Here is a 16,338-nt window from a genome sequence, read left to right as displayed (position 1 = left end):
TGATAGCGAACAGTGACTCAATTTTACGCACAAAATACAATTTTTTGAATATATTTCATACCTGATTAATAACAATTTTTCAACGTGTAATTTTTTTTATGAATTCAAATAACTTGTAAGTTAAAAGTTATAAAGTCAAAAAGCTTGTAAGTTATAAATTCAAAAAACTTAGATAGTCAAATAACTTATCTTATTATTTATATTATCATGTGCCTTATCCAGTTCATTTTTCTTGGAAAGAGTTAAGAGCTTCAAATTTGATGGGCTCTCATTGTTATCAGAGATTATATACTTAATTCCGCTATTGTCTTTCTTGTATCTTGATGCTTCTGTACAATGATCTAAGTACAGTTTTTAAGAAGAATAATTATGAAATTCTGCATTATGATCGTTTTATAACTGGTATTAAAAGAACAATATTTCAAAATATTGTATGTATTCCACTCATTCTTCAAAAACAGCATATAAAAATGTATTCTGTCCACAATTATTTACAGCTAAAACTTTATTGTTCTGGTAAATACTGAACTTGAGTTGGCAAAATGCCCATCTACATAGTCATTGAGCGGAAATATACCTGAGTAAAATCCTAATTGATCATATTGCACGTAACAGAGTAGATAGCTTCTTTTAAAAGTTGACAAATTTGCTTGAATATTTCCACCAATAATTTCTACACGATACCATCTTGCAATAATAATAATCCTGACATAATTAAGTAGCATAAAAATAACTATTTAGGTTCTTTTTCAACAACGATTTGAATAAAATCTTAAAATGACTATCAAGCGTCATTACTATGCTTTGGTTTCGTACGTATGTAAACCAGCATAGTGGAATAAAGACGGAGGGCAGTCAAATAAGTTTAAGATATTAAAATCGAATGTGTGTATACGCAGTAATAATTACGAAATTCTTCTTTTGATGCTTTCAATTACAGAAGTATCTTCTTTTCATCCCTAAGCAGCAATGAAGTGTCGTGAAACCGGCGTATCATGAATGTTACAGTATAAAATTGTTTTAAAAAGTATTTAGTGAAACACTTTGTGGAGAATTCTCTGCGCCGCACGAATCAACGGGGTGAGAGTAGATAATTCCGCACAGTTTTCCAGGAATGGATGAGAGAGCAACTCGTCGGCGGTCGCTCTCTCGTCGACTTCTACGGCGAGGCATCTCTCTAAGAAGTTCTGGAACGTCGGACTGAGGCTGTCCCACCTCGGAATGGATGGTTTACCAATGGCAGCGATCAAGTATAACGCTCTCAACGGTGTCTCCTTCATGTAAGGCGGCTCTCCCTCTATCATCTCGATGGCCATTATACCTAGCGACCAGATGTCCACTTTCTTGCCGTACTGCTTTCTCGTTACCACTTCCGGCGCCATCCAGTACGGAGTACCGACCATAGTCTGTCGTTTCTCGTCACCGTCGATATTCGCGCAAAAACCAAAGTCCGTAACCTTCACCGCACCGTTCATCCCCAACAGCACATTGTCCGACTTGATGTCCCGGTGAATGATGCCCCTGGTGTGCAGGAAGCTTATCGCTTTGAGGACCTCTCTGCAGACGGCAGCGATCTGGACCTCCTTCATCACGGTCTCGGTGACCACGTCGGTGAGCGGCCCGCCCTCCAGCAGCTCCATCACCACCCAAAGATGCTCGTCCACCAGGTAAGCGTCAAGGAAATTGACCAGATTCGGATGCTGAAACTGCTTGAGAATCTTGATCTCTGTTAATATCAACTCTTTCTTTGGCTGCTTCGACAAGTCTATGTCCTTAATGGCTACTTTCTGACCGTATTGAAGATCGGTGGCTATGAACACAGTTCCGGAGGCACCGGCGCCTACCTCCTTAGTTCTTTCGAAGCGCAAGTTGGGATCCCCACGCTGGCAGATAGCCCGGAGCTCCTCGTATACCTGTTCGTCACTGAGTCTCACATCGGTGCACTCGGTCTTCCTTCGCAGGATGGGACTCTCCTCTATTCTACTCGGCGCAACGTTCTCCTCTTCCTCCTCCTCCTCCTCCTCACGCGGCGGATAGTCCTCACCGTCGCTGATCCGATACGTGTTCAGATCCTCGAGGATCTCGGTGAGAGTCTTCTCCACCCTGTCGTGGCACCTGCGCGGCGCCGGCTTTGGCGGCTTCGGTGGTTTCGGCGGTTTCGGCGGTTTTGGCGGCTTGTTCACCTTCGGCGGCAGCTTGGGCAACGACGTCCGCTCGTCCGTCGAGCTCTCGGATGTCAGGCGATCGTCGTCGGATCCGTCCGACTGGTACTTCTTCGTCAGGATGTTGTCGATCTCCTGCGACTCCTCCTCGATCAGGTCCTGCGTGACGAACGGCTTGAATACCTCCTGGTCCTGCGGCTTGCGCTTGATCGAGTAGTTGTAGAACTTGATGGCCTGCAACGCGGCGTCCGGGTGCTCGTCCTGCTCCGACTTGGAGATCTGCGTGTTGAGCAGGCGTATCCACGGGTCCGGCAGACCCTCCAGCTGTCCGGTCTCCGCATTCTTGCTCACGTGGAACTCGTGCGAGACGTTGGTAGGCGGGCCGATCTCCGCGGCGACGGTGTCGATGGCGTGACCGCTCCTCTTCTTCGAGAACAGCTTCGTCAGGCTGAGGCTCATTCTCTCGTGCGCGCGCGTGCGATCTCGCGACCGCGAAATCTCGAGGAGAAAGAGAGTAAAAGACACTAGGGCAAACCTCTGCGATCTCAGATACTCATGCTAACCGCGGATCCTCGTCCGCCACACAACGATCATATCGTCGAGTCTCACGCCCGATTACACCGATTACACACCGGCGGCGAGCGCCGAGCGGACGTCGTCAGTGGCCAGTGCTGGCAGCTGGCAGCTGGCAGCGCGACGGTCGCGCGCGTCACCCAGGCGACATTATTGGCCGCAGGCCGCGTTCAGGCAACACGACTGTTGAGTGAGCGCTCATTATTATTGGTTCTTACACTTAGATCCGGAGTAGAACCAATCATATTAAAGAATCACTGACCGCTCACTCAACAGTTGTTTCCTGAATGCGGCCATTTCTAGCGTCGCGAGAATCGATTATTCGCAAAGCGTACGTATTCCGTAATTTGAATATTGATAACAAATGTCTCAAAATAAATAAAATAATCAAGACAGGTCATTTAAAAAGATTGTATAAATCTATAAATTATAAAAACAAAATATCAAGCTCACATAACATATACATGTATTCGAAAATATATGAAAGTGGATGATATAAATTAACCTACATACATGACATTATATAATTCACAATTATATATAATTCCTATATATAATTTCCATCACATAAAGCTTTAATCCTAGCAGCTGCTGGTCAGGCCGTCAGGCTGGTCTATCTGATTAGTGCATGGTCGAAGCCTCAAATCCCCTCTCCTGAAGGCTTCAGTCCTTAGATGCGTTTCGAGCCGGAAAGAAGCACGTTCTCGGCATGTAAACACACACATCATCCCTTTTTTCATTTTTTATTAACCACGCCGTCTCTTTTCTTAAATCGAGATCCAGCACGCGATCTACAGTTGTCGAACGAGGAGGCTGTTGAATCAAGTCAAAGTATTGAAAATTTTAACACAGATGGCTTTGCAATACAAGTGTGTATCCCAATGTTTTTAAATAAATTGCAAAGTGCATGATAAAAATCTCTCTATGAAAATGGATAAAAGAGAAGTAGCGTCTTCTGAGAAGATATCTATGATTAGCTTATAAAATTGAAAGATTTATAACATTTATTTCATCTTGAGTAGTACTTTGTTATCCACTTTACTGTATTTGCAGAACAATCCATCCTGTGAAATACTTGCACGACCACCTTGTAAGTAGCTTCTACATACCGACTAAAGAAGCGTGTTATAAAATTTTCTAATAACAATTTGGCACTTGCAGGAGCAAGACATTCGGACGGATGGCAGGAACTTCTTGTCGTTTCGGCCAGTAAGCGTAAATGTCTCGTCGATTGTACAAGCGGATAGTTCAGCAATATTCAAATTGGGTGACACAACTGCGGTTTGCGGTATTAAAGCTGTAAGTACGCCTCACAATGTTCTAATGCATGTTTATATCCATTTTCATATCTTTTTAAGTACATGTATTTTAATGTGGGTTTGATATTTTGTTTGTTAATTTATACAATATTTTATAATGACCCCTAGCTGTCTTTATTTTTGTTATTTTTATTTTAGCTGAAAATATAATTAACTTATTTCAGTGCTAAAGTGACGATTAATCGGTATTGTGTACTGTTTCAGGAATTAGCAACACCAAAGGCAGATACTCCGGATCACGGCTACGTAGTACCAAATGTGGAATTATCACCTCTGTGCTCCTCAAAGTTTCGTCCCGGTCCGCCGAGCGAACAGGCGCAGGTGCTCTCTAAATCGATAGATATCATTTTGAGTAATTCAGCGGCACTCGATCTGACAGACCTCTGTATTTGCAGAGGTAAATTAGTATGGGTCTTGTACTGCGATATTCTGTGCCTAAATTACAACGGATCGGTCATAGACGCTTGCACCGGGGCATTAATTGCGGCTCTCAAAACATGTAAGTCCCGTCTACATATTGTCAGAGAACATGTGATAATCCGCGTCCAATTCCTCTTCTGTATTTCATGAGAGAATTTATCTTGCAGTGGCCTTACCTGAGGTAAATTACAACAAGGAGACGGGAGTAATTGTGGTACACCCAAAAAATAGAAAGATGTTTGCTGTAAGAACGTCGCCAGTTTCTACATCGTTTGCGGTATTCGAGAAGTCAGTTTTAGTTTATTGTAATAGATATTTCGTATGTACGTCATCTTTTCCTAACTCGACTCTTTGTTTGCAGCCAATTGTTAGTAGCTGATCCTACAGATGACGAGGAGGATTTGTCATCAGGAAGGTTTTCTATCGTGATGGACGATGAGGAAGAGATTTGCTATGTACATAAGCCTGGTGTGTATTTTATATTTGTAAAATAGTGTTTATTGGGTTATACATCACGTATAATAATGATCTTAAATTTAATATAGGTGGAATTTCAATCTCTCAGAATCTACTTTCCAAAGGACTGGAAATGGCGAAAATGAGAGCAAAGTTGGTCAGATCGGTAATCGACGCTGCTATCTCGACGCTGAATGTAAACGATATAGAAATAAATACTTGAATATTTTTTTTCAAGAAGTAAAATGGCATTCACATTTTTTACGCATTAGACACATAAAATGGAATATGTAATAAGATATCGATAGCTATATAGTCTATTTTTCTTAGCTGTATTTTATAAATTTGAAATTAAACTGTTCATGATTCATTTGCGTAGGTAAAGAAGTCGAAAGATAAATTGAATATATGCAAGAAAGTGCAATAAAAAAAAAATGAATCAAATGTTAGTGATAGAACAATGCTATTTATTTTTGCACATCGTTAACATGAAACGTTAACATACACAAATACGAACTATATCAAACGTATCAAAAGATAATTGTGCTAAAATATCAGTCTCAGAATATAAAAATACAATATTCACAACGTTTGACACAGACACGTAAATTTAACTTAATACAAAGTTTAAGTTACGAACATTACAGTTTATGAACACGACATACTTTTAAAGAGTTTTATAAATTCCTCTAGCGATATTTGTCCATCGCCATCTTCGTCTACCTGAGTAATCATATCAAATAGTTCCTCATCGCTCAAATTTTCTCCCAATTCAATCGCAACTCTTTTCAAATTTTTGAACGATATTTTCCCCGTTTTATCGTCATCGAAGAGACGAAACGCCCTTATTATATCGCTTTGGACATCCTCGTCTGTCATTTTAATTGACATTACCTTCACGAATTCTTCATAAGATAACTCAGTAGGGCGTTCTGGAGCAACTTCCGCCACGAGGGTCTGTATCTCTTTAACTGTCGGCTCAAATCCTAGGGCTCTGAGGACAATTTTAAGATCCTTGGAAGCGATTTTCCCAGTGCCGTCCGGATCAAACAGATCAAAGGCTTCTTTTATATCGGACTTCTGTTGCTCGGTTAATACAAGTTTTATTGGATACTTCTTGGCACCGCTTTGTTTCTTGGATGTAGATGCCTGGGAAAGAAAAACAGGATTGTGTCACGAAAGCTTTACCCTCGAAATAAACGAATGTGCATACATATAAGTGTAATACCATCGTTTAGCTTGTACAATTTTTCAAACTATCAAAGTAAAAGGTAATTTTTTTTAATATTTTAGAAAGATAGACAAAATTGCTAGCGATTTACAATATTCTGCAATATTCTTAACTACATAGAATTAAAAAGGAATGCGATAAAAGTTTATTGGATCAAGATCAAACTAATTACCATGTTCAAGTTGCGATTTATCTTCGGCGAACTTTATAGAAACGGTAAGCTGTCTTCCGTGATAATGGGATTGGGAGCTGCTTCTAGTACTGATGTCGCCGTGAGACTGTCGTCCCACCGGACGCGCACCTGTAAATATTACCTTCATTAGTCATTGGGGAGGGACTTGGTTTGATCAATATACACCATTATTATTTTCGAAACCGACAACGTCGATTCACGCGAAACAATGAAAAAACCCTTCGACAACAGATGAGCACTCGGCGGACACGTGTAAATCATGCAAACAACGATTCTGAAAGGCACAGGACCGAATACATTCGACATGAATGATGAAACGTCAAATTGTCGACGCCTTATAGCACTTGAAGCTGACTCGTATACTTATATACAATCACGCGTGAATCACGTTCGATAATTAATCGTACGATTATTGTTCAAACGTGACCATTAGGTCAGGTTAGCTCGTATTTTTTTAAGATGTAAATGTACGCGATTGGTCGAGTTCCAATCCCGGAATTCGCAATCTTCACGATCGCGGCGATCGCGCAGTCCGCTACGAGCTTGACGTGTTTTTAGTTGTGTGAGCGCAGGTTCTGTCAGTGGGAGAAGGAAAACAAAACTTGCTCTTACGATTCACATTTTTACACACGCACTGGCAGACAAGCGTATTTTTTGAACTTGTACACTTTAATTGTACGTAGGTTTGTAAGAAGAGAGAGAAATTCGTCCTCTTAAAAAACGTTATTTTGGGTTCTATGAGTTTAGGAAGCGTGTCTAGGTTAGCTTGAAATATTTCAATATGTCATCAACTTTATATCAAGTTTATTCATCTTATTGGAATATAAATTTTATAATCCGACGATGTCAAATTGCACAAGATCGAGTCTCTCAATTTTTATTTTTGTCAGAGCTGAATAATGGAGGCCTTCGAAAACAAAAAATGTCATACATACACACACAATTTTTTTCTAGTAAAGGAGTATTTAAGTAATATACAAGATCTTGGGTTGTAGGACAATGGTGACAGGACCAACTGAGCATGGAATACAAGCTGATGTTATATTTGTCATCGAGGGAACAGCCGTCAACGGCGCGTACCTCAATGATCTTAAAACGAATTACGTTATTCCTACATTGGAGTAAGTTTTAAATTGGATGTAACACAATATACATTTACATGTCGCAAACATTAACATTTACTATTACAAATGTTAATTGTATTAACTTCTTATATTAGGTCAAAAAGAAGGATCTTTTTATTGTTCTATTTTTATGTTTTCTTGCAGATATTTCAGTCAAGGTGGGATAGAAGACAGGGAATATGTTTCCGAGGTATGCAATTATATTTCTTAATCTTACTTGTACAAGAATTGATTAAGTTACAATTTATTTTACTGCAATTGGAATTTACAGCAAAATAGCACAACGTTGTATGGAATAGTTGTTTACCATGCCGCTGATTGCTTACCATCTCCATGCACGGAGACTCTTGGACCTTATTCGAATCCTCACAAGCTACTGATGGTTCTAGACAAGCTTGAGTGAGTAAAAGATTTAATTATCTTTCATATCATATCAACCTTTTATGCATAAATAAATTAATTCTCATTTTTAAAATTGGATATCCTTTTTATTGATCGATTTATTTTGTCAATAATAATGTTCTGTCTACTAGAATGGTTGGCGGAAAAGGGGAGTCATTTGCAAACATAGGCGAAGGTCTTGCAACAGGATTACAGTGTTTTGAAGACTTACAGCTGAGACGAGAGCCAAATACAGCTTCGCAGAAACATTGTATTTTGATATGTAACTCGCCCCCGTACCAAACTATGATTCAAGAAACTTACAAGTTCGCTGGTCATACCATCGAACAATTAGCTGCCGTTTATCAAGAGGTGAGTGACATAAGAATTACAAATTGTAAATGCTTAATAAGGAGTACATTATATACATATATAATGTGGCCATATATGTGTGTAATTTTTTAGAGGAGTATTAACATCTCTATATTATCACCAAGGAAAATTCCGGCATTGTATAAACTATTTGAGAAAGCTGGCGGTGATTTACAGTCCTCGCAAACGAAGAATTATGCCAAGGATCCACGGCATTTGGTGCTTTTGCGAAATTACAACTTAAAGGAGCGACCTGTCAGTCCCCAAATGGGTGGTAACGTTCACAATACCGCGGCTACCGCGGCACAAATACCCCTGAGTCCGCTGCAAAGCAACGACAGTCCGAACACTAATCAAGTGCAGCAGAATATCGCCCCGCCGAATCAGCAGCAGGGTCCTCCTTTCAGAAACCAAGCCCCCCCTCAGAATCTTAACTCTGTGCATCAGACCGTAACGCCGTCCATGGCGGCACCGATAAACGCCACGCGGCCGCCTTACAATCCTCAGATAGCCGCACCACCAAATTATCATCCAGGAGGAGTAAACATAGCTACGAGGCCCAGATGGATGCGGCCGTTCATAGCACCGGGTGCGACCGCGTCTGCAAATACGCAAAACAGTGCGCTAATAGCACAACTGACACAACCGTCTTCGTCGTTAGGACTCAATGTAGCTGCGTTTAGTCAACGGTTAGATGGTAAGAGCATGGACGTTTGCATCTTATCTTTTGTATCTTTATAATGTACTTAGACATATAAATTCTGTAATGTTCACTTTACAGTAGCTGGCAATAACGTTATGGCAGCTAATCAGCAGCAACAGCAGCAACAACTCACGCAGCAACAGCAACAACTGCGCTTGACGATGCAGTTGCAGCAGCAACAGCAGCAGCAGCAGCAGCAGCAGCAGCAACAGCAGCAAAATGTTCAGCAAGCTACTATGTCTATGGCCGCTCAACCAACTCACAGCCAACCGGGATCTCAACTTGCTACGTCGTGTATCAGCCAGTCTGTACCTACTCAAGTACCACAGACTGTTACAGCTTCGCAGCAAGCACCAGTTTCAGTATCAATAACGCATTCTCAAGCACAAGTAATCAAATTTCATATTATTATATTTATAGAAAATTTTACAAACAAAAGGATGAAAAGCATTGCAATATAGAGTGTGATATAGAGTAATATTAGAATGAGATAAAAATATATAATTTATAGTTTATATTTTGGTAAACTGTAAATTGGAAGCTATTCTAAGCCATAAGGCAAGGATTACGCGAAATAAATAATAATATTAGTTCCATTGTAACTTTTTAGGGCAACGTATCTACTGGTGCTGTACAAAGTCAACAACTCGTGCCACGCGAGCGCCAGAACATCTGGCAAGGTATCGTGGAATGGATCGAGAAGGCCAAAAATCCCACAGATGCCCAAAAGCAAACGAGACACGTTCCATGTCAGGTCTCGGCTAATGCGAAAGATGGAGATCCAGAATTGTAAATTACCGTTTCTCACTGTCAACGTAATCTTTTCGTGTTTTTTTATTTTACACGACGTTTTGCTTTTCAGGAAAGCAGACACGTGGCCGCCAAAACTGATAATGCAACTGATGCCGAAACAATTGATAGGAAGTATTGGTGGTACCTATCTGAAGAATTCTAAATCCGTTGTCTTTCACCCAACGCCGTGCGAAGCATTGGAATCTTTAACGAAAATGATGACTGCTGGATTTGTAAGTGTATTTATTGTTTTGTTTGCAGAGATTGAATGCTGCGAATAATATAAATACCTGCGACATGTCTACAATGACACTTAAAATATAATGTAATTCAGGCAGGTTGTGTTCACTTCACTTCTGCGGCATCAAGTTCAGCTTGTGAAATAAAAGTACTTATACTTTTATATACTACGGACAAGAAAACGTATCTAGGTTTTATCCCAAACGATCAAACAGCTTTTGTAGATCGCCTTCGCAAGGTTATACAACAGCAGAAAACATCTCACAGCGCGTCTGTAAGACAAGTAAGTAAATAAGTTATAGATCAATTGACACAAAGAGATCGGAGAGTAACTGTATGACTTTGTTAGGCTAATCCTGGACCGGGCAATACGATTCCCGCACCGATGCCTACCACAGGTACACAGGGGGGTATTCTTATGTCCCAAACGAATACTATGGCGATGGGAGGTGGCCAAATAACACAGAATGTTGTGTCCACCGCTCCTCCGCAAACTTTAACTTCGACCAGTGGTCCACAGACTCAAATGAATATGCAGGTAATACAAATATGGTGGCATTTCGATGAAATAGAATAATGTATATATTGGTTAGATATTTAGCAAACGCTTTACATTATAGAATAGCGGAATCAGCGGTCCGCAAGCAAACGCTGGAGCTGGAGGTATGATCGGTCAACAACGACCTCAGTTTGACGATCTAGAGATCGCCAGGCATCAAAATTTGTTAAAGATCCAACATCTGAGACAAACGTTAGAAGCTGCACAACAACAAGAGGCGCAGTATAAGTCTCAATTGGAAGTGAATGTAAATATGTTTTTAATAGAAATAACTTTCAAAAGTTTAGAAATTCTTACGGGGGTTGCGACATTTTTGTTCAGATTCAACAAAATCTAGAAGTGGCACAACAGCAAGAAATGCAGTACAAGCAACAACTTGAGGTCAATGATCTTGATAAATATATTTTTTTGATGTACGAGAGAGGTATATGAATAATTGTTTTCACATATGTACAGGCACAACAGGCACAGAGAGGCCTCAATCAGGCCGCTATGGCTAACCAACAGGCGGGCTCTCAAAGATTGATGCGTCCAGTTTCCAATAATCTTGGTCTCAGACATTTATTACAACAGGTGAGAACCTGTCCCAAAACTTTAAAAAACTAAGCTTTATTTATATTAATTCTTAGATATGTAGAACAAGCGTTTGCAATACAAATTGCAATTAATGTTTTTACAGCCGCAACCACAGTACAGCGTTCGGCAAGTATTCGGAGTGCAACAGCAAATGGTAGGACCGAGAGGGCAGATAGCAACGAGACCAATGGCACCTGGTAATGCACAAAATCAGCAATTTGAGGATGTATCGAATTATGACTTCCTCGGTTAAAAGACGTAAATAAGCGTTTTCTTTTTAAGTTTACTTTATTCGTACACATACGCGTATGAATGTATACAACGATGTGTAGAAGGAAATACACGAGAGCATAACGATTTTAATTTTGTATATTTGTGAGAATAAATAACACTTGTACATACGGAGCAATACATGCACGAAATGCGTACGATACGTAATAATATAAAGTATTATTACGTAATTAAATTAAAAGGTGTATATATCCGCTCTTTTCAATACTTTGTTGAAATTCTGAGTACTTTTTAGCAACATTAGTATGAGCTGACGCATTTCCTCCCTAAATTGTTATGTGATGAAAAACGCTTTTTAACTCAAGTCAACCTATATTAGCGATAAACTTCGGGTTAATGGAAGATTCTTCGTTTTCTTTTAATTCGTTATAAATTTTTAGAATCTTTTGCTTAATCACATTGCTATTTAAGATCTGCTTGTTACTCGGTATGATTTAGAACTGAAAATTAAATCACATGACAAAGAAATTATTAATACGATTTTTGAGCAAAATTTAGTAACATAAAATGAAAATTCTAGAAAAATTCTAAACAATCTTATGAAAAATTAAATGAGCCACAAACTAAACGCTTTGAAATCGCAATTTTTAACAAATAATAATATGTTTAATATTATATATAATGTTTTATTATATTATTTAATAATATTAAAATAAAAATATACATATATGTAGTAACAAAATATAATATACATATATGCAAAATAGAAATCCGAGAAAATTAATTGATCAAGATTAAAGAATAACTGAATAGATCTAAATTTTAATTTATCTGAGATAATCTATTTAAATGCTTCTTGAATTACCCGTAACAGACGATTTTATTCTTATGGAGGAATCCATGTTTTCTCAGTTCTTGACCCTTATTATCACGAGTCCTTCAATTTAACGCTATAAAATTCCTAAATATGACCATTTATATACAACATATTTTACATATCTAAACGTACAATTCTTCAATGTAAGCATCTTGTCAATGCATTTGGTTTTACTAAGATATTATTTGTTATTGAAGTTTTGTCTAAAATAACCCAAAGGATATAAAAATTTGAAGATATTCGATTACGTTAAATAATGGAAAATACCGTAATGATGGAAAACATTTGCCGTTAACAGAAGCTCTTACATTTTCACATAGTAATAAAAAACTGTACAAAAAATTATCTCTAAAGAGATAATATTTGGCGGAATCAATACAATTGAATGAAGTGTGTTGTATGGCCGTCCCGATAAATCGGATCATCCGTGATGGACGCGCGACACAGGGGACACGATCGCTCTCTGTCGAGCCACGTCGAGACGCATGTTTCACAGAAAATATGTTTACAATGAAGTCTAACCGGTGTGGTGTATTCTTCATGGCAAATGGCACATATACCGCCGGATGCAATCAGCTGTTCCTTCGACGGAGACACTCCAAGGCTCTATTAGTAAAAAGGCATTATTACAGCATGATTATATTACAATATGACAATTTTAAAAACATTTGTATCACATGAGAATTGTGCGTACCACGTTTTGGAATAGTTTCCACCCAGCGGTGCGGAGCAATTTAAGACGCGATAGTAGATCGCTACCCTTGCTCATTGTATACATTATCGAGAAGAAAATTCCCACAATCTTCTCTGGACCTTGATACGTTTCAAGCAGGTAATACAACCACGGCTGAACAGGCGCGACGCATCGATAAAGTTGCGACATCGCTTCTACCATGAGATAATATTTTCCCTGAAATTTAATTCATTTTTATCCGATTATACGTCACCTGTACTGTACCCTGTCCGACAAGTTGAAATAGCGAATGAAGAAATTAGTACTCACCCGATTCTGGAACGCCAATAATCGTACCGGCAGGCAAGTCAAGAGAACTTTGCAGACGATGGTGATGAGTTTAAGGAAGAAGTCCATCACCGTGACGTAGCAAAACAAATCCCAGATTGTGAGCGGTTCGGCGTAAGGAGCGAGAGTGTAGAAATTAAATGTGTAAACGACGAACACGATACAGGCGGTGATGTAGCACAGAATCAGCGTGAGCAACGACCAACTCCGATTGTGCTGCTTGGCAATCTCGCGCTTGAGGTCATTGTTAGCGTGAATGAACGTGACGAGCAGTACAATGAACGTGAGTATCCCGGCCCGGTGATCGTACAGACTCTTGGCGAGAAGAATAATGACAAAGGGAACGTATTGTTGAAGATGCTTCAGCAACGCCCGAGCCTCCGGGCCTATCTGGACGTTGCCGTTAGCAGTATTTTCTGCATTATTGTGGTTTTCGGCAACTTCGTTCGCAGCCTCATGCGTGTTACTCGATAAACTGTTCGGCATTGTCGACGCTATGTGATGATGATGATGGTTGTGGGGTTCATCGTGAGAACTGGGACCATTCGTTACGGGCTCTTCTAGGTTGATCACATAGCTATCGCTCGGTAACGTGACTGGATGGACTTGATTCCGGAGTCCGTGAATGGCCAAGAGCGACGTCAACGTTATGTTGGGCTGTTACGACAGAAAGAGCAATTAGCTTAACGTGCCACCCTCGAACATCGTCAATGCGACGACTCTCTTGATGCTACATACCGCTGCCTGTTGTATAAGAGGACGAATCCCTTGAATGGTGGAGGAGATATTACCCGCAAATATTCTAGAGCGTTCCGCCGTTCTAACACCAAAATTAAACGCCGTCCCAGGGTTTATACCGGCCAGGGTGTACCGGGTACCGCTTGGCGATTCTTGAATTTGTCCATTTTCATTTTCATCCGACGTCAGTATGTGTGGCATCCTCGAGTCACAATGTCCGCTCGCTGTCTCTTCTATCGGCCTATTCTCAGCCATATTTTATCTGCAAATGCAAACATTTTTGTCAATTTGTGGATATCACGGCGCGTGGATATCAATGGCCCGTCAAATCCCCTTATTACACCATTATAACGTGCGATCTACGCGAGATGCTCTTAATGATATTAAAGTAAACAGAGCGATATAGAATGTTACGTAATGTGTTTATTTTATAAGTAACTTATCGGAACGGATACATGTGTTAGTAAATATTAGACACGACTACGTTTTTGACGAAATCGCATTCGTTCGACGTCCTTCCCGAATGAGGAACGAAGAGGCTCGAAAAATAATTGCTCGGCACCGTAAAATCCATTAATCAACCGCTAAAGATGACGCATTTCGAGAAGGTTAAGAAATCTGTCGTATCGACGAAATATTCGACGCGCATATGAGCACGTGACAGAAGTGATGCGCAAAACATGAAACCTTGCATATAATTAAATAAATGATTTATGGATCTCGCTGAACGCAGAAAACAGGTGAAGCTTCGTTCTAAACTTTCCACGGTGTCTCTCCTCCGCGAACAGCGAGAGCACAAAGTTACAATTATTACTAATTATAATATATATATTACATGTTATAATTATTTGTATTTTAATTGTGGATTCTTATTCTCTGTCTGTGACAACGTATCACAATTTATGAGTTTTTGATCGAGTGAACATAGACAGCAAATTTCTGATATCGCAAGTAAGTTGCTCATAAAGATTCTCATAAAGAAATCGATTATTGACTTCAATCCTCTTCTTTTGTCTTCTTTATAGATTCTGAGGCGAGTCTTTCAATATGTACAGTAATATTATTCCATGATCAGCTGTTTCAAGAATCTCCTCCCGTTTTTCATAAAGCTGGCAAGTAGAATAATTAAATTTTAATAAGTCTTCCTTTGAAATCTCATAATAACTGGCTCCATTTCTCTCCTTGCGTTATCTGATTATCTCTGTTATGACGCACACTCGTGCGTTTTGTCGGTAGGACAGATTTTCTAACCTTCAGACGTGTCGTCTCCAACATTTAACATTTTTTACAATAATCTTCACTTTCAAACCTTTGCTTTTACAATGAAAACCCGTCGAGTGCGATTTCGTCGAGATATCCGTGCGAAGTAACCCCGACTCGAACATTTGAATACATCACCGCATTTTAAACACGTCACTTGTATATACGTACTCCGGTAAAATATAAACGAATAAATGTCGTATGGTCGTAATATACATAAAAACAAAGAAAAAAACGTCGAAAGTAGGAAATCGAATGTCGACGAGGGCACCGTTCGTCTCCAACGGTTTTCCGAGACGTAGAGGTATGTATTTATACCTTTAGCGAGAGATCGTAATCACGCAGATCCCGCTACGATCGTCGAGCGATGCTCATTTCTTCGCTCCACAGTCCCGCGGGAGGTCCGTGCGAAATCCCCACGAGAATCCGGTTCGCGGTCGCGCGAGACCCTCACGTTTCTTTCACGCAGCGAGCGCTCACTTTCGGCAGCCGCCCGTCCGTCATAATAATACTACGAAGCGTTGAGTACTGTGTGAGTACACGTCGTCGCATCACGCCATTCTTCCACGCGATTATCTGTACGATGTCGATTGGACCTTGCTCGGGCACGCGTACTGAAAAGCGGACAGAGCGGTGAGCGCAGGTGAGCGGTCCACGCGCGTTTTCGCGAATGCTCGCGCTCGCGAGACGCATTTCGCAAAATTGTCCTCTCCCTGCCCCGCCCGGAACCCGCGGAATGTGGATGAGAGCCGCACCTTTTCGGATCAACTACGACGTGCCCGAAAAATCGAATGCCGTTTATTATTTTAATATTTTTTTTTATGTATCTCGATACCGGAACAGGGGAAACCTGCCTTACCGTCGCGCTCGTGCCTTCCGTCAGAGAATACCGGGATCGGCGTGTAGATGTCGACACGTGTCTCGAACAATGGCCTCGCGACAGCGATGAAGGGGAGAGAGAAAGAGAGGTACGTGTTTATCGTTTTATTTTTTACGTTAACATTACTCGCGTGGGATGTAAAATACACCCTAGTCTTAGAAATCTACTAAATTCGCAGAATAAAAATTTGTCATCGACTGCGAAAGCTGCGCAAATCATTTCACAATTAA

At 40.2% G+C, this 16,338-nt stretch overlaps 5 protein-coding genes across 8 annotated transcripts; 2 read left to right on the top strand and 3 right to left on the bottom strand.

Annotated features, from left to right (window-relative positions):
• Window positions 1-753: 753 nt before the first annotated feature.
• Pak3 (p21 (RAC1) activated kinase 3) lies at window positions 754-3,045 on the bottom strand. Its single transcript, XM_071780226.1, has one exon. It carries the CDS (start codon window positions 2,619-2,621, stop codon window positions 1,032-1,034), a length of 1,590 nt encoding a protein of 529 aa, XP_071636327.1. The 5' UTR covers window positions 2,622-3,045; the 3' UTR covers window positions 754-1,031.
• LOC139814167 (exosome complex component RRP43) lies at window positions 3,037-5,179 on the top strand. Its single transcript, XM_071780243.1, has 8 exons — window positions 3,037-3,066; window positions 3,324-3,604; window positions 3,789-3,825; window positions 3,897-4,034; window positions 4,259-4,553; window positions 4,642-4,762; window positions 4,836-4,942; window positions 5,020-5,179. Exons 2-8 carry the CDS (start codon window positions 3,588-3,590, stop codon window positions 5,151-5,153), a joined length of 849 nt encoding a protein of 282 aa, XP_071636344.1. The 5' UTR covers window positions 3,037-3,066; window positions 3,324-3,587; the 3' UTR covers window positions 5,154-5,179.
• Window positions 5,180-5,376: 197 nt separating this feature from the next.
• Window positions 5,377-6,783, bottom strand: LOC139814170 (uncharacterized). Of its 2 annotated transcripts, none has more exons than XM_071780248.1 (3): window positions 6,520-6,783; window positions 6,334-6,462; window positions 5,377-6,079 (listed from the first exon to the last, which is right to left on the bottom strand). In XM_071780248.1, exons 2-3 carry the CDS (start codon window positions 6,334-6,336, stop codon window positions 5,579-5,581), a joined length of 504 nt encoding a protein of 167 aa, XP_071636349.1. In that variant the 5' UTR covers window positions 6,337-6,462; window positions 6,520-6,783; the 3' UTR covers window positions 5,377-5,578. The 2 variants fall into 2 exon arrangements, with proteins under 2 accessions (XP_071636349.1, XP_071636350.1); XM_071780249.1 differs by having other exon boundaries at window positions 6,542-6,783.
• Window positions 6,784-6,854: 71 nt separating this feature from the next.
• LOC139814150 (mediator of RNA polymerase II transcription subunit 25) lies at window positions 6,855-11,464 on the top strand. Of its 2 annotated transcripts, none has more exons than XM_071780219.1 (15): window positions 6,855-7,029; window positions 7,350-7,475; window positions 7,623-7,668; window positions 7,750-7,877; window positions 8,012-8,231; window positions 8,325-8,928; window positions 9,013-9,323; window positions 9,545-9,723; window positions 9,797-9,959; window positions 10,061-10,249; window positions 10,316-10,504; window positions 10,587-10,772; window positions 10,847-10,906; window positions 10,982-11,098; window positions 11,205-11,464. In XM_071780219.1, the coding sequence occupies exons 2-15, from the start codon at window positions 7,354-7,356 to the stop codon at window positions 11,352-11,354; spliced, it is 2,664 nt and encodes an 887-aa protein (XP_071636320.1). In that variant the 5' UTR covers window positions 6,855-7,029; window positions 7,350-7,353; the 3' UTR covers window positions 11,355-11,464. The 2 variants fall into 2 exon arrangements, with proteins under 2 accessions (XP_071636320.1, XP_071636319.1); XM_071780218.1 differs by having other exon boundaries at window positions 6,855-7,114.
• Window positions 11,453-15,991, bottom strand: Rnft2 (ring finger protein, transmembrane 2). Of its 2 annotated transcripts, none has more exons than XM_071780232.1 (5): window positions 15,547-15,991; window positions 13,969-14,230; window positions 13,213-13,887; window positions 12,904-13,119; window positions 11,453-12,815 (listed from the first exon to the last, which is right to left on the bottom strand). In XM_071780232.1, exons 2-5 carry the CDS (start codon window positions 14,221-14,223, stop codon window positions 12,582-12,584), a joined length of 1,380 nt encoding a protein of 459 aa, XP_071636333.1. In that variant the 5' UTR covers window positions 14,224-14,230; window positions 15,547-15,991; the 3' UTR covers window positions 11,453-12,581. The 2 variants fall into 2 exon arrangements, with proteins under 2 accessions (XP_071636333.1, XP_071636334.1); XM_071780233.1 differs by lacking the exon at window positions 15,547-15,991 and adding an exon at window positions 14,453-14,607.
• Between the last annotated feature and the right edge of the window lie 347 nt (window positions 15,992-16,338).

The sequence above is a fragment of the Temnothorax longispinosus genome, chromosome 6 (genome assembly GCF_030848805.1).
Source record: "Temnothorax longispinosus isolate EJ_2023e chromosome 6, Tlon_JGU_v1, whole genome shotgun sequence".
Classification (NCBI taxonomy): Eukaryota; Metazoa; Arthropoda; class Insecta; order Hymenoptera; family Formicidae; genus Temnothorax; species Temnothorax longispinosus.
Note: the sequence above shows the minus strand (reverse complement) of the source record. Positions and strands in the feature narration are given on the sequence as shown.

What these genes read in the sequence shown, in the direction of transcription:
- LOC139814167 (XM_071780243.1), top strand. An exon ending in AATACTTGCACGACCACCTT is followed by an intron (nt 3,826 to 3,896) that starts GTAAGTAGCTTC and finishes TGGCACTTGCAG; the next exon opens with GAGCAAGACATTCGGACGGA. An exon ending in CGGTTTGCGGTATTAAAGCT is followed by an intron (nt 4,035 to 4,258) that starts GTAAGTACGCCT and finishes GTACTGTTTCAG; the next exon opens with GAATTAGCAACACCAAAGGC.
- Pak3 (XM_071780226.1), bottom strand. Translation starts at nt 2,621, where the DNA reads ATGAGCCTCAGCCTGACGAAGCTGTTCTCGAAGAAGAGGAGCGGTCAC.
- LOC139814150 (XM_071780218.1), top strand. Translation starts at nt 7,092, where the DNA reads ATGAGTTTAGGAAGCGTGTCTAG. An exon ending in ACAGGGAATATGTTTCCGAG is followed by an intron (nt 7,669 to 7,749) that starts GTATGCAATTAT and finishes TGGAATTTACAG; the next exon opens with CAAAATAGCACAACGTTGTA. An exon ending in AAAGATGGAGATCCAGAATT is followed by an intron (nt 9,724 to 9,796) that starts GTAAATTACCGT and finishes TTTGCTTTTCAG; the next exon opens with GAAAGCAGACACGTGGCCGC.
- Rnft2 (XM_071780232.1), bottom strand. Translation starts at nt 14,223, where the DNA reads ATGGCTGAGAATAGGCCGATAGAAGAGACAGCGAGCGGACATTGTGAC. An exon ending in CTCTTATACAACAGGCAGCG is followed by an intron (nt 13,888 to 13,968) that starts GTATGTAGCATC and finishes CTGTCGTAACAG; the next exon opens with CCCAACATAACGTTGACGTC. An exon ending in GGAAACTATTCCAAAACGTG is followed by an intron (nt 12,816 to 12,903) that starts GTACGCACAATT and finishes TTTTACTAATAG; the next exon opens with AGCCTTGGAGTGTCTCCGTC.